Here is a 22,385-nt window from a genome sequence, read left to right as displayed (position 1 = left end):
GGCTTTGTCTGGAAGGACGTCCCAGAAGGATGTCCTGGAAGATGTCCGGTCTAATTAGCATCTTACCCTTTTATTAGTATAGACTAGAGGCCCTGGTGCACAACATTCATGCACTGGTTGGGGGGGGGCAGGCCTCAGCCTGGCCTGCACCCTCTCACAGTCCGGGACCCTACAGGGGATGTCCACCTGCTGGCTTAGGCCTGCTCCACACAGAGCCAGCTGTGAGCCCGACTCAGGGCTTCTGGCTGAGTTGGGGAGCACACTGACCACCAGTGGGTAGCTCCTGCATTGAGTGTCTGCGCCCTGCTGGTAAGTGCATGTCATCGTGACCAGTCGTTCTGTTAGGCTGATTTGCATATTAGCCTTTTATTACATAGGATATTTATATTGAGCCTCCTTTAGGCTGTAGGGTAAAGATTCTCTCTTTCCTCGATCTTTTCACTTTCTAATTTCTTCCCTACAAACACCCACCTTGGAACCCCAACATGGGTATCTTATACCTCCCATTGAGTCTGTCATGGCAGGACCCAGGGGCCAGGTCATTCGCCCCCAGATCTCCTCCCAGCGTGTGGTCTGGAAAGGCGAGTCCGTGTCCCTCTGTCCGTGGAGGTCCTCCTTCGTGAGTGGAATTAAAGCGCCTGGCCGCTCCCGCCCAGAACGTGATCGCAGGTGCTGACGCGCTCTGAGCCCCTCAGAGGAAAGGGGTACACACACCTTTATTACCGCAGACGGCGAGACGGGCCGGACAGCCCACAGCCTCGCGATCGTCCCGCCGCTCTGACCACCACGCGGACCGGAGAGCTTCCCCGTCCACCTCCCCGCCCTCGTGGAGAGGGGCCATCGCGTGTGAAGAACGGGGTGTCTGAGAGACACAGTGTCAGCCAGGGCGGCCCGTGGCCATGCGGCTGTCCAGGCCGGCTCACGGCCGCTGCTGGGGGAGCGGCCCGCAGCCCGACCCAGCGACCGTCCGAGGAGGCGCTCAGAAGAGGATGCCGTCCCGCGGGGCCTGCTCCACCGGCTTCCTCTGCTCCTGCCGGCGCCGGCGCCGCGCCCTCTGGAAGAAAACGACGATGACGGCGGTGCCCACGCTGAGGAGGAGGACGAGCAGCAGCAGCCAGAAGGAGCTGCCGTAGCTGTGCGCCGTCCCACGGTGGGTGGCCGGCGAGTAGCGTGAGTAGAGCGCCTGGACCAGCACTTCCGACAGGCGATTGGCTTGCACGTTCCCCACGAACAGCACCAAGGCCAGGAAGGCGAAGGAGCCTGGAGGAGAGGAGGACCGGAAATGAGCCGGCCGCGCGCCCGGCACCGCACGCTTCCCGTCGGGGCGTGTGCTCTGCGGCAGCGCAGCTGGATTCTGGGCACGAAACTCCCAGGTCTGTGCGGGCAGCGGGGGCCGAGGGTAAGTCATGTTTCTGACGTGGTGCCCCGGCTCGGCTTGGAAGCAGGAGGGGTCGCCCTCGGGGAGGAGAGCCTGCCGCTGCCTGTGCCTCCCGCGTCCTGGGACAGACGGCTCTGGGCGCTGGCTCCCTGTCCTCCTGCCCTGTCCCGCCGCGACCTGCGACCTGCCTGCGACCTGCCACCATGCTCCCTCCTGCTCTTGGGTCCCTGGTGGAGGAACAAATGTGTTGGAGCAGCCGGTTCTGGCCAGGATGGGGCCACGCCAGGCCGCGTGGTGCAAAAGGCAGGCGGGGGTCAGAGGGCACAGGCCCTGCGTGGTACAAAGGGCAGGCTGGGGTCAGAGGGCACAGGCCCTGCGTGGTACAAAGGGCAGGCTGGGGTCAGAGGGCAGGCACAGGTGCTGGGTGGGGTGGGGGGTGATTCTGCTATATTTGTCCTGGAAACAGAGTCCTCTCTATTCTTTCACAAACTGGGAGAAACCCTATCCTCTTCCTCCCCGTTTGTGCAAACCCAGCCCCTTCCCCCGTTCCCTGCAGCAGGTGCCCGCTGCCCTCCGGCCACAGCGTGGGAGAGCATCTCTGTGTGCAAACCCCTCCTGGGCGGAGGTGGGTACCTGAGATGCCCCCGAGCTCCCACCCTGGAAGTCCACACGAAGGAACTTGGGGTCCCTGGGGCTCCCTCGGCAGAAAGTCCAGCTTCTCCGAGCGCTGGGATCTGGGCTGTGGGAGCTCAGAGGAGGCGGATGGAGCCAGAGGTGGTCCCGGCCTCAGGCTGCTCCGAACAACCTCCTCCCGACACATCAATGTCTCCCATTGTTTTGCACCCACCCAGCGGCCCCTGTGTGTCAGAGCTGGCCCCGAGCAGGGAGAGGAATGCGGCAGGAATTCTCTGTCAAACACTTCTTTGTTGGGAGGAGTAGGTGGGGGAGAGGGAGTCCGCAGGCCCCTTCCTCCTTGTTTTCCTCCACAAACGCATCAAGCATCGGGCCTCTCCTGCTGGCCAAGTCCGCTCAGCCTCAGCCCTGGAGGAACAGCCAGCCGGTGGGGAGCAGGGCGCCCTCTCGCTGAGACAGGGCTGGGCTCTGAGCCCTGAGGCTGTGGACTGCCATCAGGCCCTCTCTCTGCCTCCACCACCTGACAGGCCACTCAGAGCCCACCCAGCCCAGCTCCTGGGTGCACAGGCGTCCCTAGCCAGGGGATGGGCAGACCGAGGAGGTGGCTCCAGGGGAGGGAGAGGGCTATCCCGGTGAGAGTCAGATCTGGGGAAAAGGAGGCTTTCTCCTGGGGTTGTTCCCATGGGTGATGAGCCAAGAATGACTGGCAACATTGGTGCCTTCAAGAGGACCAGGGGCTGCTTAGTGAGGGAGGGGATGCTGGGCTGGCACATCTGGAGGCGCCACACGGGAGGGAAGCAGCGTTCGGTGGTGTGGGCTGTGCCCTGGCCCAGCTGAGCCTGAGGCCCCTGCTTCCCTGGACTCCACAGTGACATGAGCAAGAACTAGAATAATCTGTTCTCACCCTGCCCGTGAGTGCTGCCTTTGGTTGGTGGACCGAGGTCAAGGGTTATCACAGAAATAGCCTGGGACCCTGGCCCTTGGGTGAGGCTATGTGAGCCCCACTGTGAGCGTGGGCAGCAGGAAAACTCACAGAACGGAAGGAAAGGGCCAGGGCACCTCTCCCAAGGTCTCCTGGCACCTGCCCCCGAGGACCTGCCTGTGCTGGAGAGGGTCTGGCCTGCATCAGATGCGCCCCTGCGGCTTCCGTGTTAGCAGGACCGGCTCCCCATCCTCTCTCAAGACCCAGCTGCCGAGTGGGAGAGGGAGGGAGCAGGAGAGAGCTGGCTGCCTGCTGGGGCACAGAGGCACCCGCTGGGCCACACCTCCGGACAGAGGCGGTGGCCTCAGAGCCCTGGAAGCCACAGGGAGAGGCAAACCTCCTGTGACTCAAGCTGGGATCCCTCCCCATGCAGCCAGCAGCCCACCACACCCTGCCCAGCGAGCAAAGCAAACCACCCAGCAACGCCCGCTCCCTCCCGGCCGCCCACGGGAAGGGCGTTGGCACAGTCATGCACGAGCCATGGTTTCAGCCCAGCTGACTGTTGTGATACAGAGACGAGAAGTACTAAGTACGCATGTGTGCACGTATGCTTGTGTGTTCCCATGTGGGGGCAGTGTGCATGCATGTGTGCATGTGTGCGCTTCTGTACAGCACATGGAGCCCGATTTGGGGGTAACCCCATCGCAGGGGCCCGGTGGGTGTGTACTGACCTGTGTGGCTTGTTTAACCCCTCCCATCAGGTGCTCAAAAGCAAAGCCTGGCGCATGCCATGCGTTTTCACACCTAACACGCCCTCCTCACCCCTCTCCTTGCCTCTCACCAAAGCATTTAATACACACTCTTGTTTCCAGGGATGCTGGATAAATGCTGCAAATATGCCAAAATAAACCCCCGCCCCCTGCCCCTCGCCCCTCCGCCCCAGCAGCCCCCTCATTGGCATGGCTGACTGGGAGGAGCAGAGGCTGGGGAGGGGGTGCCTGGGAGCAGATCACGTGCCGGGCGTACTCACCGCTGAGCCCGCTCCAGATGTACACCCCCAGGGGCCCCAGGAACGTCTGGTAGGGGTTGCTGACGCTGTTGTAGAAGGTGAAGCCGGCGCTCAGCAGCGACGTGGTCAAGCTGATGACCAGGGACACTATGACCACCGAATGCAGCGTCTTCGGGGCCGAATCGCCCAGTACCGCTAAAACTAAGATAACGTTGGTAAGTACGAGGCGAGAAGGCATTCCTGCGAGCTCTGCGGGCAGGAGCGGGATCAGAGCCGGTCGGGCGCGTCTCGGGGACCTGCCCGACAGGACGAATGGGACCCGGGGATCCCCACGATTCCTCTCCAGGCCGATCTTTGAACCTCAGGGTGCAGGGTGGAGCCACAGTGCTTCGGGTTAGGGATCCACCCCAACTTTAAAGCCCCCAGGAGAGCAGGTGCCCCCTTAGTAGGCTGCTGCAGGGGGGCCAACCTTCCCTGGTAGCTCCAGCCTCCGGCCCTCGCCACTCGGCTTCCACGTGGAGGCGCATACAGGGCGGGTCACCCCGAAACCCGAGCCATGGCCAGTAAACTCTCTGCACAGCCTCCTTGTTAGGTATCATTGGTTAAACTACAAATGTAGCCTGCTTGTCACCACCTGGTGCCCAGGTGGGGATGGGTGGGGTGCCAGGAGCTGCCTGCCCTCTGGGAGGGGGGCTGCCTGCCCTCTGGGGGGGCCACCTGCCCTCTGGGGGGGCCACCTGCCCTCTGGGAGGCTGTCTGCCCTCTCGGGGGGCCGCCTGCCCTCTGGGGGGGAGCTGCCTGCCCTCTGGGGGGCCGCCTGCCCTCTGGGGGGGCTGTCTGCCCTCTGGGGGGGCGCCTGGCTGGGACTGGGTGGGACCTCAGGCTGAGCCTCTGGCGTCCCCGCTCACCCAGGACCTGCAGCCGTGGGGGGACCCCTACTGCTCCACGTGGGCACACACCTGTTTGGAAACTTAGTGGCAGGGACGCCAGGCCGTGGGGACCGGTGGCCTCAGACGCCTGTGTTCAGAGGGCAGGCTGGTGCCGAGGGGCCTCAGGCTGCTTCCGGTCCACGCTCGCCCAGCTTCCCTCGGCACCAGAGTGTGCGGGGCCACAGGAAGGCTCCCCAGCCAGGAGGAGGCCACTGGACACTGAACTGGAAAACAGGGGCTTCCGGATGGCAAAGCCCTGAGTCCCAGGCGCCTGGAGCGTCGCTCTGCTCTCTGCCACGTTTTCCGAGTAAATTAGAAAGCGACCATCGGGCGAGCTCTGCGTCTGACTGTCGGTGAGACCCAAACACTGACTTTTCCAAAGGGAGTCGTCTTGGCGCCTGATGACTCGCTCTCCCGTGTGTTAACGTGGCAACTCGTCTTCATTTAACGGCCACATTTTACAATTACACTTTAGCCCAGCGGTTCTCAACCTGTGGGTCGCGACCCCTTTGGCGGTCGAACGCCCCTTTCACAGGGGTCGCCTGAGACCATCCTGCATATCAGATATTTCCATGACGATTCATAACAGTAGCAACATGACAGTTATGAAGTAGCAACGAAAATAATTTTATGGTTGGGTCACAGCATGAGGAACTGTATTTAAAGGGCCAGAAGGTTGAGAACCACTGAATTCCCTGCCTCACCGGTGTGGCAGCTCCCGCTCCCCTCCAGGCCTGACTCGGAACGCAGACAATGCGAGCTGGGGACCCAGAGAAAGTCCGCGAGATGAAATGATGCCCCGCAGAGCCTGACAGCTGCTCTCTGCCTGCAGAATCAGCACATACATCGCGTTCCCTCTCTTCCTTTTAGGGGCCAAGCTTTGAAATCAGGAGAACCGCCTCCTGATTGGAACTAATTGCCCGGATATGGGCAGCCCCGGGAGAGAGGCCAGCACGCTGCAGCTGGGGGGTGGGCCGTGGGCAGAAATGTGTCGCCTGGACATCCGGGCTCCCCGTGCGGGCAGGGACTTAACCCTCAGACCCACTTGCCATCTGGCCCTTCTACCCCTGGCCCTGTAAGTCCTGGGAAATCGAGGAGGGGCATGGCTTTGTGGGTGGTGGGGACCGCCTCTGCCCCTCCTCCCGCACCTGGTCACCGGAAGCAGGACCTGGCGGCTTCTCAACCCGTGGGCCACCGTGCACCCTGGAGGGGGGGACGCAGCAAGTCCACAGCTCCCAGGGCGTGGGCTGTCCCAGCTGGTGTCCCCAGCGTCTGGGAAAGGTCCCAGGGCTCTCTTGGGGAGAAGGGTAGGGTGGTGTCTTTTCTGCCCCCTTACGCTCCACTTCCCCGTGTGGTCAGGTGGCAGATGGGTGAGACGGGCTTTTTGTAAATTGTGGAGAAAACCTCACGTGTCCTCCCTGCAATTAGTTGATTTTTGCAGCAGATCCTCTCCCCGGATTATTTTTGGCGTGGGCTGACAGCACAAATTTGAGCTCCCTGAGGACAAACGGGGGGTGGGTGGAGAAGAGGCGGAGGGCAGGGGAGCCAGGTTGCCAGGTCGGGGTGAGACTCCCTTGCGTCTGTCACCCACACACCTGTGCCTGCAGTTCCTGGCAGGTTGGATTTAACGCATGCGAGTCTTTCTCTAGAAAGAATAGACGGTGAGCCCACCGAGGCCAGGAGTGTGCGCAGTCCTTCTCGGTCCCACTGGCGTCACAGCTGCTTGGGGGGTGCTTTGAGCTGAAGTTAAGTATCCAGACCTCCGGAGCCGGCAGGGCAGGTGCTCGCGTGGGCACGGAGGGCCTGTCCCTGTCCATCTGGGGGCTGGACAGCCCGATGCCTCCGGGTGACACAGGTGGAGCTCCAGGTCAGTGAGAGCTGCTCAGGCCATTTGCTTACACAGGCCTCGCCCCCCCCCCCTTCCCCACCAGTTGACCTATTGCTGACCGAGTTCCTTCGTTGCTTTGACATCAGCCATGGTCACTTCATTTGGCTCTTTCATGTCAAAATCCACAGCGCACACGGCACAGTGGGCTGCATCCTAGGGCCGTGGAGCTGAGCTCTGCAATATTCTCCCCTCCTTGGAGGTGCTCAGTGTGACCTCCTCCCAGCCACGCAGACACGGTGCACGTCTCCGATGGAAAGGCAATCTGTCCCGCAGGCAGGTTTTCCTGTGCGGCCAGCGATGGAAATAAGCCCCGTGCGGTCACACACCAGCAGGAGAGCGGCATGTGTCGCTGTGACGTGGGAGTTCTGCCGTCCAGGGCACACCCACGGGTGCAGAGCGGGACACCGCGACATACCGGCCACTTACAGCCCCTCTCCCACCGTCTCCGGAGAACTAAGCACGAGTCTCACGGGGGCTAAAATCACCAGCGGGGAAGACTGCCCCTTCGCTGGGGGGGCGTGGTTTTCCTCCTCCAGCACCTGGGGGTGTGGCTTATCCCTCCCGCATGCGGGGGCGTGGCTTATCTCCTCCAGCACCTGGGGGCGTGGCTTATCTCCTCCAGCACCTGGGGGCGTGGCTTATCTCCTCCAGCACCTGGGGGAAGGGTTCACCGCCTCCAGCACCTGGGGGCGTGGTTTACCTCCTCCAGCACCTGGGGGCGTGGCTGACTTCCTCCAGCCCCCAGGGGCCCACGGTGACTTCAGGTTGGAATGTGGCTCTCCGGGGAATACAGCGGAATAAAGCATCAAAGCAGAGAGCCAGGCAAGGAGAGTTCCATCGTCCCAGCTCCTTAGAGCTCCCACGTTGCAGGGGGTGCCCACGTGGTCCTGCCGCCTTCAGGGCTGACCTTGACCCCGCTGTCCTGCCACTGGACACCACAGAGCCTCCATCGCACACAGGGCTGCAGAGCCAGGCTCTGGCCCTGTCCTGTCCCTCCTCCCAGCCGCCCAGCGTGTGAGTGGGCCGGGCTCTCAGGAAGCCATTTGTTGCAGATGGGAGCCACCAGCTCCACACAGACGCCGTGGGAGTGTTAAACGCCACAGGGTGTTATTTCCTATTTTAAACTTTCTCAGTGAGTCTGGAGACTCGGAACCTACACACTCTCTGGTTTTGGAAATGCTGTTCCCGTCCCCGAACGTGTGGCCGAGTCTTTGAAAGGCTGGGTTTCTGGCAGCTGCACTGCGATTCCTCCTTTTCCCTGAGCAGCGAGGCCGGGGCGGGAGCCTGCGGAAACCGCGGGGGAGGCGAGGCGAGGCACCGCGAACACCCAAGGACACATTGATAACCTGGAACTGCCGCCATGATGCTCCGGTTTAAGACAAGCATTTCATTAATAAACTCACAAACTGGAGCTGGGAGCGGGCGTGAGCGCCCAGGCCCCAACTCCTGCCGGGATGCGTGTAGAAGGGACTATCAGCGGTTCTCAACCTGTGGGTCGTGACCCCTTTGGCGATCGAACGACCCTTTCACAGGGGCCGCCTAAGACCATCCTGCAGATCAGATATTTACATGACGATTCATAACAGTAGCAACATGACAGTGATGAAGTAGCAACGAAGATAATGTTATGGTTGGGTCACCACATGAGGAACTGTAAAGGGCCAGAAGGTTGAGAACCACTGGACTAGATGGTAGAAAAGGACGCCCAGTTCATGCATCAGAGGGAGTGAGGCCACAGCACCCGAGGGCCCCTGCAGGGGACCGGCCTGCGCCGCTGTGCAAAGCGAAACCCACGCAAGGTGCTAAGCACGTTACACGTGTTGCTCTCACATTTAGAAAACAGAACGGTGGGCATTCGCACTTCCAGAGTCAAAGCAGGAGCTGGCTTGTCATTCTCAGTGAGTGTTTACTTCCCACCCATTGAGAGGGCGTAGGGCGGGCCTAAGAGATCAGAGAGCAGATGAGGCGTTCTCATAAAATACAGAGTTAATAGAATTAATGGAAATGTAATATCATGGCCAACAACAGTGGGTATTTTGGAGGTAAAAATGCAAGCTCGAAGTGGTTCAAGAAATGAACTTGAGTACAGGGATAAGGAATGCACCCTGTTTTGTTTTCCACTTCCTCTTTTGCTTGGACAGCCGCTCATGAAGCTCTGGATAGAGGCTGCCAACCCTCAGCCAACGCGGTTAAAAATTATGCCCCTGCTGGCTGATGGAGGCCGTCTTGCCGCGACACAGCTTTCCTTAATCATTTACTTGTCAATAAACTCAGGAGCTCGCCTATCCATCGCCTCCGCTGCCGTGATTCAGACCGTGGCGCGGATAGGCACAGCCAGAACAGAGGAAGCGGAAATAATGATACAGTGGCCGTGGGGATGAACAGATATGAAAAATATCAAAGTTAAAGGAGAGAGGCGAGGCCAGACCCAGCCACCGTGACAATGTAGACTTTATCCCGAGGACAGTAGTGAATCATTCAGGGTTTAGGAAAGGGAGTGATTAGATTAGCGTGTCGGAAAGCACACCGCGAAGAACGGATTGGAAGCCAGCAGGACTGGCGACAGGGAGATATGTTGGAGGAAAACAGGGAAGAGCGGGTGGTGAACCCGGCAGCTCTGAGGATGGCAGGAAGTGGAAAGAGTCAAGAAATGTTAAGGGGGAAGAATTGTCAGAGCTCAGTGGCTCGTCGGCTGTCCGTCTTCCCTTCCCAACCCAGACCTTCTGAAGAGCAAAACCTCGGCCGTATGCGTCTTTGTGTTCCATTAAGTTACCTGTGGGCCAGATGTCCAATAAATGTTTGTCGAATGAATAGAAAAAAACACATTAACTGTGAACAGATACTAAAATATTAGATGACACGAGTCCTACCCAGGTAATTCAATCGCGCTCTCCCCATTCAAATTCGTTCCTCATTTACCTTCAAAATCCTTGTCTGCGTCCCCCAGTCCATGAGTCAGCTTTTGAGCGCTCTGCCCGCGAAAGAGTCCGTAGGTGATGACAATGCTGCCGTTGGAGTACTTATCACTGACGGCGATGGTGCTGCTGACCCATTGAGGGGTCCCCAGAACAGCGCAGATGACCACGAACGCCCCGAAGCTTGTGAGAAAGCTCGACAAGAACGTCAATGTTTTCGTGGCGGTAGGCATCGTCCCAGGGAGGCGGGGGTTCTAGGGGGAAAGGCAGCTGTATCTCTGCGGAATGTCCGTGGGCCTTATCATTTGGAGTCCGGAACTGAGAAATGGAGTCGAATACTTGGTTGTAAAATATAAGCGCTCACTCTTCATAGGAAGGGTTATACCGATGAGCATTGGACTATGAACGTGGTCATAAAGACCTGCAGGAGCTGAACTTTGGTCTGGAGTGGGAGGTTGCTATGGTTACAGCCAGCCAGCCAGAACAGGGGGGGCATGATCTTCCCAGGGGTTCCTCATCACACAATTAATCTGTAACTCCTGGTCAGGTGCCCTGGGAGGAAGCTCAGCTTCCAGGACAGGACAGGACTGGGATTCCTAAAGAATGAGGGAGTGGGGGATCAGTGCCCCCCAAAGCTTGCTGACTCTAGCAGCCAACCACATAGAGTCTGAACTCACTCACCAATTGCTTGGCTGGTTGCTAACTTTGGAGCAATACTAGTTGTTCCAAAAGGGAACTCCAAGGAGGGTACGCCTTTGCCGAAGGCACCACGGAGTGGTCTTTTGTAAATTGTCTTTTAACATCTTGAGATGACAATTTTTTTTTTTTATTTCTTCCTTGCCTGGGAGTAAGTTTTAAAAATAAGTATGTGATAGCATTGTTTCTATTTTTATTAGTTATGTCTACTTCTCGTCGATTTTGATTAAATATTTACTCCTTGAATTTTATTGTGTGTGTGTTTTTTGGGGGGGGGGCAATCAATTGTTAAGCCACTTTTATAAATGTTTGCAACATTTTATATCACTCAATACTATTCAATTTTGTGGATTCACTATCATTCACTTAACAATGTTCTGTTTTGGACATTTTCGCTATTATTAAATTTTTTTGCTCACATAAACTTGCTTAGATAGAGATTGTTAATTCTAGCCTTGAGATGAATTCCTAGAAAAGAATGGCTGATTCAGGCAGACAGTTTTGGATTTAACATTTTTTGAAATTTATCTTTGTTGTTGAAAGTATTACAGATGTCCCCTTTCCCCCCCATTGACCCCCTCTACCCTGCTCCCACACACCCCCAGGCCTTCACTGCACTATCCATAGGTAATATATATGCATCTCAGTTCTTTGGTTAGTCTCTTCCTCCCCCAACCCCCTTCCCTCTGAAATATGTCAGTCTGTTCCATGCTTCAATGTCTCCGGATCTGTTTTGTTTGTCCGTTTATTTTGTTCATTAGATTCCACATATGAGTGAGATCATGTGATGCTTGTCTTTCTCTGACTGGCTTATTTCACTCAGCATGATACTCTCCAGGTCCCTCCATGCTGTCTCACAGGGTAAGAGAGCCTTCTTTTTTATAGTTGCATAGTATTCCATGGTGTAAATCTACCAGTTTTTTTTTTTTCCTCCATTCATCTACTGATGGTCCAGTTTTGTATTTTTGATACCAAATGTAAATTGGCTCCCAAGACATAATCCCACAAGCAATGTTAAAGAATGTTCTCTTCTTTTTTTTTTAAAATATATTTTATTGATTTTTTACAGAGAGGAAGGGAGAGAGATAAAGAGTTAGAAACATCGATGAGAGAGAAACATTGATCAGCTGCCTCCTGCACATCTCCTACTGGGGATGTGCCCGCAACCCAGGTACATGCCCTTGACCGGAATCGAACCTGGGACCTTTCAGTCCGCAAGCCGACGCTCTATCCACTGAGCCAAACCGGTTTCGGCAGAATGTTCTCTTCTTTATAGTGCTGAAAAATTCTGGCTATTATGATTTTAAATTGTGGCCAGTGTTATAGGTCATATTGCATGATGTTACAATTCTATGATCTGCTTCTCTGTCACTATAGTTTTGCTTTTTCTCAAACTTCATAGCAATGGCATATCTTCTGTGTCTGGCTTATTTTCAGATTCATCTGGATACACCAGATTTGTTTATCCACTCAGCAGCCGATGGATATTTGAGTAGATTCAAGTTATTAACTACCATGAATGGAGTTGTTATGAACATCTGAGGCCAAGTCTTTGTGTGGATTTATGCTTTCTTTTTTTTTATATTTTATTGATTTTTTACAGAGAGGAAGGGAAAGGGAAAGAGAGTTAGAAACATCGATGAGAGAGAAACATCGACCAGCTGCCTCCTGCACACCCCCTCCTGGGGATGTGCCCGCAACCAAGGCACATGCCCTTGACTGGAATCGAACCCGGGACCCTTCAGTCCACAGGCCGTCGCTCTATCCACTGAGCCACACCGGTCAGGGCTGGATTTATGCTTTCTTTGCTCCTGGGTAAAGATGTAGGAGAGAAAGTGCTGTGACATCCCTGGCCAGTTTGGCTCAGTGGATAGAGCATCAGCCTGTGGACTGAAGGGTCCTGGGTTCGACTTCAGTCAAGGGCATATTGCCCAGGTTGCAGCCTCAATCCCCAGTAGGGGGTGTGCAGAAAGCAGCCAATCCGTGATTCTCTCTCCTCCTTGATGTTTCTATCTCTCTATCCCTCTCCCTTCCTCTCTGAAATCAATAAAATATTGATGATTATTATTATTTTTTAAGAAATTCCCGGAAAAATGGTAAATGTATTTCAATTCAGAAGAAACTGAGAACGTGTTTTCCAACGGGGCCGTGCCAAGGTGCATCTCCCCGGACAATGGGCGGCGGGTCCAGCTGCTCCGAATCCTCTCCTACACGCGCCATGACCAGTCCCTTAAAACTTGGCCTTATGAGTGCTTAGTCGGATCTCCCTAAGGTTTCCATTTGTATTTCACTACATTAATGATGTTGAACATCATTTTAAGTGCCTTTTGCCATCCATATACTTTCTTTGGTGAAGTGTCTTTTTAAATCTTTATTTGTGCAATGTAGTCATTTAATCTGGAGACAAATCATATCGATTGTTCTGTACCTTTTTCCTCTCTCATTCGTAGGTTCTTTTCAATCTGCACACTTGGTAGCTCATTGCAAATAATTGTTTCTGTATCGTACTACGGAGTCGTGGGCTCCATGCGTTGACATCTTACCGCCAGGCGCACCAGTTGTCCTTGTGTTGGGTCACCGTTAGCCTCTCTATCCACCATTCTCTCTCTCACTGCTGTGGTCCCTCTATCTCTGCCCTCACTGGTGCTTCCCAGTTCTTACACAGCAACATACACCAGAGGAAACGGCCTCTGTGCTGACCGAGTGTTTCCCCTCGTCAAGAGGGGCTGCTGTCCTTCTGCCCTCCTGCCCGATGTCCACACAGTTCCCTGGGCATTTCCTGCTTATGCTTCATGCGGGCGGTTCTGTCCAACCACTGCTCTGCTCTCATACATTGATTGCGAGTGACTCCCCTTTCTTACCGTATCTAGGCTCCGTGTGCCTTATCCTCCCCAAACTTCAGTTTGGGGCTGGCTGCCTTGTCATCGTTCGTCCAGGCGGGAAGGATGCACAGAGCTTTGACAAGACACCCACATCTAAAACACCAAAGTCCCGCTCACACAGGTCTGGGATCACAGAAGCCCCATTCCCTGGTGCAGGCCCCGAAACAAGGTCGCCTCCTCTTGCTCTTTCCATCTGTCGTGCTCCTCATGGTTCTGTCCTGAGCTCACAGAAGGCCATCCGTGCCTGGAACTAATCGGTAGCACATCCCTAGATCTTGAGTTGGGGGGAGGATTGCTGGCCATTGAAATTTATTTTTTTATTCATTTTTAGTCTGGGGAGGCAGGTCTGTGATTACGCGTCAAGTCCAGAACCCTCTCCATCCAGGTGTGGGACTATTCCAGGGCCTGGCACGGGGGACGGTCTCCCCCCTTGGTTAGGAGTCAAAGGAGGCCAGGGCCCCCTCTGGGAGCGGCCGGCAGGCAGGACGGGCTGGGGCACACACCACGGCTGGGTGTGGGCGGCATCGGGAAGGGACATCAGAGCCTGTGGTGAGGAGGCCACTGCAGACAGAACGCAGCTGGCAGCGCGAACCTTCACAGGCAGGGGACCGCACAACCTACCCCTGGGGTGCAGGGGCTGCCAGAGCTGGGAGGTGGCTCTGCCTGGGAGGTCCCGAGACCCAGTCATTGGGTGCCATCGTTGCAATGTTTACCTATGTGATTACCACCTCTGTGTCCTTCATTATGTGTTCTGCATTAACTGGCCGTGACACTCTCTCCAGGAGCTTAGTTGTAATGAAAACCTCAGATGAGGTACCTAGTGTTTGTGTAATACATGATCATAAAGATGCAATTTCTACATGAAATTAAAAATGGCCGTCCTTGTGCTACCCACTGTCCACCGTCCTGTCCCGCCTGTTCCACGGACTTGCTGCTTGGGACTCTTCCCTTGGAAGATGCTGATACGAAGAGAGACAATGTCCCCGTGTCGCCAAAACGCAGGGGGACAAGCTGTCTCCCTTTTTCTTTTTACCACAGTTGGCGGCTGCTGATGTCTCCTTCTGTTTATCATGTGGGCTGTGAAACACCAGAGGGCTGTTTTTAAAAACCACAAGTATTTATCGCATCACACAGAGAGCTCTAGAGATATGCTAGAGTTTGTTTTACTCTTTTTAATTAACTCACGTGTATGTGTGCTCTTGCTATAAAACGTACGTGGTTTATATATACATTGGGATCATTTTAATAGAAAGCTACCTCAAGAAGGACAACATTTTCCAGGAAAGAGGCAATTTTTAATACACAGATCCTTTCTCAACATCCCATTGCCTTCGGAAACCAAACCCTTAAAAACTAGATTTTATCTTGTTTTAATCACTGATAAAAGAAATAGCTGCCTATATCCTGTTTACCAAGTTTCTTCAGGATCTCCCGCTGCAATCACATCCTGTTACCCCTTTCCCACCAATTCCTAGAGCACAGCGGAACTAGGCCCGAGGCGAAGTGGGGTGAAGGGCAAGTCATTCCACACGTGACAGCGTTCGGGGTGACAGGCCGCACCTCCCGGTGAGAATGAAAGACACGCAGGCAGTTCATTCCGTCCTCAATCTCTCGAAGGTCTTGCAGCTTCTCAAAGAAGGCGAGGGGCGTATACTTTTGCCGGAGTGTCCACCTCTCTGAGCGACCCGTGGTTTTTAACACTTCAGGCGTAAGAGACGGAGACGGTCAGTTTCGGGTGTCCAGCGGAATGATCTGACACGTGTACATCCTGGGAGGCGATCGCGGCAAGAAGCCCGGTTGCCATGCATCACCACAGTTACAATTCCTTCTCTGTGATGAGAATTTCCACCAGGTGAACTTAGCAAAAGGAATCATCAGTAAATGGAAAGGGATAGCAATGGCAATGATCAAAACTGAAGCAGAAAAAAAAGGTTTAAACATTTGAAAAACTTCAGTGGCCACCCTGGCCGGTGAGCTCAGTGGGTAGAGCGTCAGCCTGCGTACTGAAAGGTCGTAGGTTCGATTCCCAGTCAAGAGCACATACCTGGGTTGCAGGTTCAATCCCCTGCCCAGGTCAGGATGTGTGTGGGAGGCAATCAGTCAATGTGTCTCTCTTACATCAATGTCTCTCTCTCCCTCCCTTTCACTCTCCCACTCTCTCTAAAAGTTAATGGAAAGAATATCCTCAGGGGAGGATTAAAAAATAATAATAAAAAATAAAAAGCTTCAGTGGCCTGCAGGTCAATGGCCGGTGATATCATCCTATGTAATAAAGATGTAATATGCAAATGGTCTTTATGCTGTGAAGCATAGTGACAGAGTGGATAACGACCAGATCACGGATCAGCAGGAGGGTGGGGCAGCGAGCTATGAGGGGGCGGCGAGGGGACAAGGGGGGGCGGAGAGCTACAGGAGGGCGGCAGCGAGCTACTGGCGCACTGATTTGTGCGCAGGGCTACTAGTGAACATATAATTGGAGGCCCAGACACTGGAGAAAGGTGGAAAAACTTTTCTGAAGAAATAGTATCTGAAAAATTTTCCAAATTTGATGAAAAGTATAAACTTATAAAGCAAAAAAGCACAACTAATCCCAAGTTTGACAGACACAAGGAAAACCACACAGATCCACATTTTAATCACATGTATATAAAAAAGCCACGATAAGGAGAAAATCCTTAAAAACAACTAGAGAAAAAAGACACATTGCCTAAGCTCTCGATATAGGCAGTGAAACACGAATGTCAAGGAGATGTTGACGTGGGAAGCAAAGTAGAAGTGAAAGCGCTCACACGTATGGTTCCATTCACTGGGGCTCTCCGGGAAGGGACATGGGGGAACTCTCTGGGGAGAGGGAAATGTTTAGTCTCCTGATAGGGTCTGCACTTGCCTTTATTCATTAAACGGTGCCCTCAGCACTGGACAACGCACGCATATTATCCACAATGAAAAGTGATCCCAGAAGGGAAACTAGGAGTTAGGGTGCCGTGAGGATGAGGAGGGGCAAGCAGCTCTCTGTCTTCCCGGGATATGCAGGAAGCTATGCAAAGGGCCCGTTCCCTTGGCTTCATTGATTAGTAAGTGTTCATACCTGGGCGTGGCTTGGAAACGGGGCAGGGGAAGGACAATGGAGTAAGGTAAACACAGAACGTTCTGGTCCATCCTGAGACCAGAAGAGCCATCGCGAGTTTCCTTTGTACGGTTTAAAAACAACTCCGATTGGCTTTCTTACAAACCAATTTTGCCGTTTTGCTTGGCCTCCTAGACAGCATGTCTGGTCTGAGCGATTTTCATTGACGTCTATTGAGCCCTTCAAGGGTGATGAACATTTTCGGGGTTTCCTTAAGGAAATCCAAATGGTCAGGCCTCGAGTGCCATGAAAACCAAGACACATTCCCGGTCACAGGAAACGGCCCCCAGCCCTGCTTTCCCGGGCATGAGCTGGGGGGGCTGGTGGAGAGAAAGTGGGAGGGGGTGTGGCAGAGCGAGGCTGGGGGCGTTCTCAGGTGTGCAAGGGGCTTAAGAGGAAGCTGGGGGTGGGACAAGGGCTGGTCCCAGGTCCTAAAGGAGCAGGATGGTAAGGGGCGGGGGCAGGTCCCCAAGGCCTAGAACCAGAAGAGGGAAATGGACCGGATGTCGCAGGGGCCTTGAGCCTAAGAGAGGCTGAAGGCAGGTGGTTAAGGAGGATCAAGGCCTCCATATGGGTCAACACGCCCCGCTTTTGTGGGACAAGGATGAATCTCTTTAGACTTTGGAAAAGGTGGAGGGATATTGCTCAATTCCTGGAAGATTCTGCGGGTCCCACAGAGAGGACATGACTGGAGGGAAGGGCCATCTGCCCCGCATCATGTCACCAGCGCGGTTGCCTTCCCAGAGCAGATGTCTGACTTGTCTCTCCCTCCTGTGTCCCAGGCTCAGCCTCCGCACCTGCACCTGCGGGGCCAACAAGCTCACTGTGCTCATCAGAGCTCTGCCATGACGGCCTTCCCCGCAGAGGCCTGGCTCTGCGGCGGACGCGCAGGAAAATCCAGAGCTGGTGACCTCCCTGGATACCTGGGCCCCCCCCCCCCCCTGGGCGATCCTGGGTACGCGCTCAGGGTGGAGGCGCCTGCCCTGCTGGCTCCGGGGAGACAGGCCTCAGCTCAGCTCCTCCCGAGCACCTGGGGGCTGTGATGGAGAGGAGCAGGGCCTGGGAGCTCACAGCCCGGGGTAATTCACCGACACCAGGCAGGTGCCCACACCTGAGAGAGCAGCAGTAGTGGTCCGGGTGCCCTGTACTGACCGCATGACCTCTGGCCGAGCCACTTCCTGGTGCCCAGGGCCAGGCTGGGTGGGAAGGGCCATGCCCACTTGTGAGAGCGCCTGGCACGTCTTGGCATCCTCCTTGCGCGCCTGGGTCGGGGCGGTGGGGGCCGGGCCAGGGTCTCAATTAGCGTCGGTGAAGGACCCCCCGGGGGCCTGGGCGCTGCGGGCTCACGCCATCCGCGCGGGGCGGGGCCGCGGCCCAGGTGGGGCGGGCGCCGGGGTGCGCTCCCTGCGCCGGACACCAGGCGTCGCCCCCGCTCCTCGCAGCGCCGGCCCCCGCCCCCGCCGCCGAGCCCGAGCCCGAGCCGAGCCGGAGCCGCAGCTGAGGAGGCGGCGGGACCGACCGGCCGCACAAATTTCCTGCTCGGCTGCGGGCGGCGGGCGCGCGGGTGCGGGCGGCAGGAGGCGGCGGGAGGCGGCGCGGGGAGCGCCCCGCAGCCCCGGCCTCCGCGCGTCCTCGCGACCCGCCTTCGCGCCCGGCGGGGCCAGAGGGGCGCCCGGAGGGCGGCGGGCCAGCGCCCCGAGATGCGGAGTCGCCGCGGCGCCGGGATCCGCACCGGCCGGGCCCTCCCGAGGTGAGCGCGCGGGTGCGGCGGGCGGGGCGCTTCGGGCCGTGCGCCCAGGGCGGCCGGTGCGGGCCGGGGACGCGCGGAGGCCGCCGCCGCGGGAGGGAGGGGCCGCGCCGGTCGCCGGGCGCCGGGTGCTGGGTGCAGGGTGCCGGGCGCCGGGTGCCGGGTCCGGTCCCTGTCCGCCCGCGGCGCGCCGGGTGCCAGCAGCTGGGGACCGCGCAACCCGGGCCTCGGCCCCGGACCCCCAGCCCAACTTGGCATTGGCAGCGCTCGCGCTCGGCGCACGGGCCAGCGTGTGTCTGCCGGGGGCTGGCGACAGGGACGCGCGTGGAGGCGGGCGAGACCGGGAGGGGGTGCCCGCGGGGGTGTTGGGGGCTCCGCGCTCGCCGGGACGAGACAGGAGCCTTTTGAGAAAGTGGCTCGGAGTTGCGCCAACTCCGGAGGGGCGGGGGCTGCCGTGGGATGCCGCCCGGTGGCCCCGCGCCCCGCGCCTTCCAGGCGAGGGGAGCCGAGTGGGGTGCAGCTGGGGGCCCGGGAGGGCCAGGCCGCCGCCATCTGCAGGGTCGGCGGGTGAAAGTCCGCGCGGTGCCAAGCCTGCGGGCTCCTGGGGGCCGTCCGGGGAAGCCCGAGGACAGCCCACAGGATGGAGAGGCAGAGCCAAGCCCTGCGTGACCCCTGGGCTGACCTAATTCCCTCCTGGCACCGCGAGCCTTTCTAGAAAGGCTGGGCATTTACACCGCCCGGCTGTGGCGCTGACTCGCTGCGACAGGACCTCGCTCCATCAGAGCCCCAATCCCTGGCCAGGAAAGGGGAGCGCGCTCTGTGCTTATACCTTGGAGGGAAGATGGTTGAAAACCAGCAAAGATGGTCCCGGGTTTTAGAGTCGCTGTGTCCATGTCCAGTCTGCCCTTGACCTCAGGTGCCCCTTGACCCCGGGTGCCTGAAGGTGGGTGAGCTTCTACCTCTACAAAACAGAGACTCCTGTGTGTATGTGTGTGTGTGTGTGTGTGTGTGTGTGTGTGTGTGTGTGTGTAAAACCAGTGCATTGAGGGGCGGGCACCTGTGTGGCCAGGCCGGTGTGGCCAGAGCTCTGAGAGAGAGCAGGGGTGGGCTTGGGGCTCCCTGAGCACAGGCTCTAAGCTTTCAGGGAGCAGACAGCCCTGTGGGGACAGGCAGGCCCGGGAGGAGGGGTCCGCTGGCTCCCAGTGAGCAGGGCCTGCAGGGGTCCCCAGCTCCCCCAGGTGAGGCACCACCTCTGAGTGCAGCCTCGGGGCCAGAGGGCTTCGTGTTAGTGTCGCCTGTCAATCAGCACCCTCACTCCTCTGGACCCAGACCGTCCACGTGTCCACGTGAGCCAGGAGCTGGATTGCCTCTGAGAAGTGCAGGTTGTTGGATGAACCTGGGTGGGTTTAGGTTTAAAAACAAACCCATGGAGGCCACTCTCGCTCCTGCGGAGGGACCGCTGGCCGAGAAAGCTCCCGGGTCAGTGCCGCCATGGCCGCTGAGGGAGGTTCCAGGCTCTGCGCTCCAGCGAGCGATCCCTCCCCTCCAGGGATCCCTGTGTACATCCATCAGCCCCTGACAGGGGCTGCAGGGGGCACGGGGGTGGCCATGGGGGGCACGTTGAAGGTGGATGTGTGAGGAATCAACAGTAGTTGACAGTCGGTGGGTCATGGAGCTGAAATGTCCATTTCAATTGGTCAGCAGGTCTCCTCCACACCAGGCCCCCATTGGTCCACTTGGCTGTTTCTACCGCCCTCCTCGCAGTCCAAGGCCCCCCCTTAACCAAAGTCCCTCCTTCCAAGTCAGAGGCGTATTGCTAGCCCAGACCACTCCTCTGCACCTGTCATGCCCACATGCTCAGCCCCCCCCCCCCACGCCAACATTCCTCCGGGCAAATCAGATGCGCCCGATTCAACCTGCCCCAAATCCACTGTGATCTCCCCACACTCAGCCCAACACTTTCCCGATGTTTCCTTTATCCGCCTCAGGGCACCGGCTTCCAGCCTGCTGTGCCAGGGACCTGCCAGGAGGCCGGCGACGATGCCGTTGGACAGATGAAGGCGGGAGGGAGCGAAGCGTTTGGGGGCGCATCTGCTGGAGTGGACGGGCGGGTGTATTTTTAGTGGAGGGGAGCGTGGCTGGGAGGCAGCCATACATTTGCGTTGATGTGGATTGAACTGGATCGTGGAGATGTGACAGGCCTGTGTGGGGGTTACACTGCCCAATCTTCGGGGGGTGCTGAACAGACTTGCTAAAATGACTGAGCCGGACCAGGGGGACCCCAGGGACCACCCACGGAGGCAGGTTTGGGAGCCGCGAGGGGACCCCGCGTGTGCTGCCCTCCATTCCTTTCCTGATGCGTCATTTTCATGGATAACATCGGAGTTACGCTCCCAGAGGTTTTGCTGTTACAGCAGGACCGATTGTATCCATTAGGATAAAGCCTGGCCTTCTAGTGCGATTATCGCCGGGAAAACACTGTGTCCCAAGGTCACCCCCAGCCGTTAGCGTGCTATCTCCTGGCGAGCCAGCGGCTCGCTACACCCTGAGGGCACCCCAGTAGGTCCTCCCAGGTGGAGCCTGCTCAGCTCCCTGCTCGGAATTGCCTTCCTCTTTATCTCCAGTTTAGGGACTCCTACTCATACCTCAATGCCCACTTCCAATGCCTCCCTCTGCCTAAGAACATCGCTCTTGCTTTCATTCCTTTCAGCGCCTGTCCCAGAGCGCGGGCCAGACTCTGTTCTGGTTTCCAGTTGACTTGTTGACGTAGTTTCTCCTCTGCCCGGTGGTTCGCGCTTTTAGGATGGAAGGTGTGTCTGAGGGTTCGGACTTGGGGTTCAGGTGTGGATTCCCATAAACCCCAGCTCTGAGTGACCCGGGCTGGCTGTTCAGAATCCACGCCTCAGTGTTTTCTTCTCTACAATGGGCGTGAGAGCTGTACAGAGCACGGCTGCGTGAGGGTGGCAGATACACATGCCAAGTACGAGGCCCGTGCCCGACGCGCCATGCATCGTGGCCACCACACCCCGCATCACCTAAGGCTGTGAATCGCGTGCATTAAGAACCAGGAGGTTCGAACGAATAGATAAGTAAAGTCAAAATCTGTATTAATAGGTAGATCCCTTTTGCAGGCCTGGCCATCGAAAGTGCTGGGTCAGATCGATACTGTGTGACATGATGGGGAACTTCCTTTTTTGCAGCGCAATTTGAATGACTGCAGAGTTTGTATGACTAAGTATTTTAATCTCATAAGTTACCGATTACCTGTGCCCACTCTTTGACATGGTTGACCCTTCCAAGTTAGAGTGGCTTCTAAGACAGAAATGCACGATTTTGTGCACTTTAACGTGGGCTCATAGACTGAATTAAACAGGCTGCGCGCCCGAAAACACCAAAGTGAGCCAGACCCAGCGCTGGGAGGCGGCGTGGCTCCCACTGCTGTATGGACCCCGGTCAGTGGATGGCTTCTAGACTCCAGCACAACAGCTGGGAAGCTATGGACTGCCCCCCAAATCCTCAGAGCTTCACTCCGCTGAGCGCTAAAGAGGTATGGCATCGTGCCAACTCCGGTGTGCCCACTGATGCCGCCCTCTCCCCAGCTTGTCCAGGCAGTCTGGACACGGCCCAATCCAGGGCTCTTGTCCTGGGCTCACCCCATGGGCACATCTGTCTCTCTGCGCTGGGCACCGACCGAGTCACCCAGGTAAGACAAGGCTGTGGGTGCTTCAGCAGCCAGTAACTTTAGGTGTGGGCCCCAGACATACCAGGAGTTCGCTTTGCAGGTTAACTTCCTGATTTGTCACTTGCGTTTCTCTCCGGACCCAGAGTGTGGCTGGTCTTCTAGGGGCTGGGGTTTCAGACCCGCCACCTGCAGGGACAGGGCCTTTGCTGAGCTGAGCTGACCTCCGGCGGGGCAGGTGCACGCGGGGGAGGGGCTCCTGGCGGATGTGGGCTGGGAGATCCCTGCCTTGGGGATTGCCAGGCCAGCTTCCTTTTCTTCCCGGGGTCTGGCTGCTGTTCCCCAAATCTCCGCCCAGGCCCGCCCGTCCAGGTGCCGCGTGGGGAGTTTTGATGTGGTTCTCAGCCCTTTGAACTCCACGGCAGCCAGATCAGAGGCAGACACGGGGGCCTCCTGTCTTTCTTTCAACTGCACAAGTACTTCAAAGGGGTTGACTGCGCTTATGAAATAAAAAGTGTCCCCCGGATGTTTCATGAAAACAATATGCGTATCCTTTCATACTGATTCCCGGTGAAATAGG

General features: G+C 56.9%; 2 protein-coding genes across 2 annotated transcripts in view; one reads left to right on the top strand and one right to left on the bottom strand.

The window, feature by feature from the left end:
* Positions 1-689: 689 nt before the first annotated feature.
* On the bottom strand, positions 690-10,071 carry CLRN3 (clarin 3). Its single transcript, XM_059661717.1, has 3 exons — positions 9,679-10,071; positions 3,964-4,143; positions 690-1,260 (listed from the first exon to the last, which is right to left on the bottom strand). Exons 1-3 carry the CDS (start codon positions 9,905-9,907, stop codon positions 980-982), a joined length of 690 nt encoding a protein of 229 aa, XP_059517700.1. The 5' UTR covers positions 9,908-10,071; the 3' UTR covers positions 690-979.
* Positions 10,072-17,844: 7,773 nt separating this feature from the next.
* Positions 17,845-22,385, top strand: part of PTPRE (protein tyrosine phosphatase receptor type E) — a 98,458-nt gene continuing 93,917 nt past the window's right edge. The window contains exon 1 of the mRNA XM_059661727.1: positions 17,845-18,129. The gene's annotated coding sequence lies outside the window, so the exon portion shown is untranslated. The remainder of the gene's footprint in view (positions 18,130-22,385) is intronic.

This window comes from Myotis daubentonii, chromosome 13, assembly GCF_963259705.1.
Source record: "Myotis daubentonii chromosome 13, mMyoDau2.1, whole genome shotgun sequence".
Taxonomy (NCBI): Eukaryota; Metazoa; Chordata; class Mammalia; order Chiroptera; family Vespertilionidae; genus Myotis; species Myotis daubentonii.
Note: the sequence above shows the minus strand (reverse complement) of the source record. Positions and strands in the feature narration are given on the sequence as shown.

Coding starts and splice junctions, on each gene's coding strand:
- CLRN3 (XM_059661717.1), bottom strand. CDS start 9,907: ATGCCTACCGCCACGAAAACATTGACGTTCTTGTCGAGCTTTCTCACA. Junction 4,144..9,678: donor CGCAGACAAGGATTTTGAAG/GTAAATGAGGAA, acceptor ACGTTATCTTAG/TTTTAGCGGTACTGGGCGAT. Junction 1,261..3,963: donor CATCTGGAGCGGGCTCAGCG/GTGAGTACGCCC, acceptor CCTCTCCTCCAG/GCTCCTTCGCCTTCCTGGCC.